Below are 3,238 nucleotides of genomic sequence, written 5' to 3' on the forward strand. Positions count from 1 at the left end.
TAAACATATGATTAAATTGTGATAAAGCATTGCAAAAACCGTACATCATTCTAAATTTTAATTTGCTATTTACCGCACCACAATATTGCTTGCTAAAAAGTAAAACTCTCGGGTAATAATTACAGCATTGCAATGGATACAATGAATTATTGAATCTTTATTCCAGGAAATGATGGCAATACAGCTATAACTGCGTCTCCATATCCAACCGGTTCTGCCAAATAAAGAATAAAAAAAATCATGGAATAAGTAATACCACATTTGCAGTGAAATAAGAGCATAAGACTCATCTTTTAAAATGACAAAAAGAAATTGAGGTAACTAACCACCATCCTTTCTCAGTATCTTGATGATCTCCCCTGATACATCAGACTGGAAACAAATATTAACAACATTAGTGATTGCAAAGCTAAGTCATAAATCAAGGCATCATGGGAATTCAGAAAAGCAAGGCTACATTTCGAGTCAAGACCATTACCTCAATTGGCACCTCGCCGCCTAGCTGTTCAATGAAACAAATCACTTGTCCCTCCTCAACTTTTTGATTCTGTCAGCAAGTATGGATTTCATCACAATCAATATTCTCAATTATTAACCAAGTATTTCGAATTTCTAGCCGGTGCTGTCAGCAAGAAATTTAAAATAGAAGCAGCAAATTGCATAGTTTAGTCTGAACTCTGAAAGCCTTAAACAACTGTACCTCTTTACATGCTGGTGGAGTGCGTTTCCCCTTTATGGTTCGAGATCTCCTGAAGAAACCAACCTGCTCTATGGTTTTAGAGTGCATCGAAAGAAATGCTAAATTGCTACAAGAAATGTGCTTTAGATTCTTACCTTTGGAGACTGAATTATTACCAATCCTTCATCTGTTGCTTTGTCTAGGAATCTCTGGATAGACTCTGGAGAAGGTAGTGGCCTCGAGATGGCCAATGACAATGCAGAATTAGAAGCCAATCCATTTGATTTCGGTGCCTCTGGGATGGTATTTACACTAGTACTAGCAGGAGTTAGAGGAGGTACAGTTTTATTTTTCTCACTCAAACCCCTCACTACACGCAAGTGAAATCCATCAAGCTGGTATCATTTGAAGGGTGCAACAGAAAAAGAAAACAGCAATCAAAAGCAAGATTTAATGTAGAACTCCTACTGTCCTCAGGGAAAAGAATGTAAATTATATTATATGGGAGATTAAAATCTATAGGTCAATAACTCTGCTTACTTTTAATTCAAATTCCCCAACTGAACTTGAATCACATATTGTGTTGAGCAAGAACTCCACCTACAAACATATTGAATTACAGCTCGAATCAGAGGATGGGAAACTGAATATAGACTTAAAATCAGTGGCCACATAATCATGCAAGATGCAGAAGATAAATCCAACAAAGTAGCTAAACCACCAAATAAGGTCATAGACGACGACCGAATAAAAAGATGATGATTATACACAAAGTACTGACCTCATGAAACTTAGGGACAAGCTCACTCGTCACACCAGAAGAATGAATATCTTCAGAAGAATCTTCTGACCTTGTAATAGCTGTTTGTATTGTCATCAATAAAAGCATGTCATGGAAGCCACACTATGTTACATAAACCAAGTTAAAAGTTTTTGCAACAAGTATTTAGAAGAAACAAATGAAACAACTTACATTGGATCTCTATTGATTGAGCAGTAGATTCAGTTAAAGATTTAACTGACTGTTGCTGCATAACCAAAGTAGTGTACTGCACTGGCTTCCTACTGATCCAACTTCTTGCACCAAATCCTTGCAAGAATCCAACTCTTCTTCCACCAAATTGCAAGTTCAATAACTTATTATTTGGGGCCCCTAAGCTACCTGTATATAAATAAATGACACAAATTACATGTGTACATTAAAATTCTAACTAGTACATTTAGTAAGACACACAGGACAAGCTTCTAGATTGCAAACACAACATCGACTTCCAAAAAATTCTTACAGCTCATCATGTTGTTGACGAATTGGAGACAATTTTCTTTCTCAAACGAAGATGGAAAGATACTAATGTGATAATGTCTAGTGGCAATTCAACAATAACATGGTTCCTTTATAAATGAAGTTAGTAATCTGAATGGAAGGTGTTTTGAACCAAAGGCTGCTTACCCTAAAAACTAATTAAAAGATGACAATTTAAATTTAAATTTAAATTTAAAATTTAAAATTTAAAATTGAATCCAAACAAATTAGATTCTAATCCTAGTAAATCTATTCTAATGTTATGATTGCTTGATTAGAATAACTTTCTGATTGGTCATGCTGTTTTACTAAGAAAATAAGAATGCAAACTCAATTGTGACTCCCAAGAAAACAAATTTAATATTGAGTAACGAGCAAACCAATGAGCATATATAAAAAGTCAAATCAAAACCCAATTTTGTATGTAGGTTAAGGCAGCCAAAGAACACATTATGCATGGCATCCTAATCCTAATCCAAATGAAGCAGTTGAGGCATGCATGCATCAAATTTGAAGACTTTAATGGGCAGGCAAGCCCCACAATCTGTGAGAATTCAAACAAGAACAGCAAAAGGAGCAGGCATGAAAAGTAAAGCAGAGAAGTGAAAAATAAAGCGAGGAGAAGAAAGCAAAGCAGGAAGAGGACTCACATGAAGCCATTGGAAGGAATTAAGAAGAGAAAATTGATCGAAGTTGAAGGATTGAATGAAAGAAAGAACTAGCAACTACCGGAAGAAGACAAGAGAACATGGAATGAATGAATGAACCAACGTTGCTGCGTGCGTTCAAGCTTACAGCTGCTCTCTCTTTCTCTCACTCTCACTCTCTCTCTCTCTCTCTACTTCCATTGCTGGGTCCCACCAACAAAGATTCCACATTTTTTTCTAACAAATTACACGATTAAATCGAATTTTGAATCAAACCTCGAGCAAAATTTTAGGTAAAAACTGGTATAGTCAACTTTACATAAAATTGTTTACATAAAATTGAGAATCGAAAGTCGTTACATGAAAATTTAGTTAAATTATTTAAATTATTTAACGATTTTTAATTATTAACTTTACGTAAAATTGATTGCACCTGAGTTTTTACCAAAATTTTAAACCAATTCGATTCAATATGAACTATATAATATCTTATAATTATTGGTTATACATAATTTTTGTTAAATACATTTTAATAGAAATATCATTATTATTAGTGAAAGATTTGTAAATTTTTTAATAAATACATAACAAATATAATGAGAACTACTT

General features: G+C 34.0%; 1 protein-coding gene across 2 annotated transcripts; it reads right to left on the bottom strand.

The window, feature by feature from the left end:
• Positions 1–2,802, bottom strand: LOC107613221 (biotin carboxyl carrier protein of acetyl-CoA carboxylase). 2 transcript variants are annotated; one of them, XM_016315118.2, is made up of 9 exons: positions 2,633–2,802; positions 1,653–1,841; positions 1,461–1,540; positions 1,220–1,279; positions 835–1,074; positions 701–763; positions 479–547; positions 327–372; positions 1–214 (listed from the first exon to the last, which is right to left on the bottom strand). In XM_016315118.2, the coding sequence occupies exons 1-9, from the start codon at positions 2,640–2,642 to the stop codon at positions 147–149; spliced, it is 825 nt and encodes a 274-aa protein (XP_016170604.1). In that variant the 5' UTR covers positions 2,643–2,802; the 3' UTR covers positions 1–146. The 2 variants fall into 2 exon arrangements, with proteins under 2 accessions (XP_016170604.1, XP_020964086.1); XM_021108427.1 differs by lacking the exon at positions 2,633–2,802 and adding an exon at positions 1,966–2,114.

Source organism: Arachis ipaensis, chromosome B08, assembly GCF_000816755.2.
Source record: "Arachis ipaensis cultivar K30076 chromosome B08, Araip1.1, whole genome shotgun sequence".
Taxonomy (NCBI): Eukaryota; Viridiplantae; Streptophyta; class Magnoliopsida; order Fabales; family Fabaceae; genus Arachis; species Arachis ipaensis.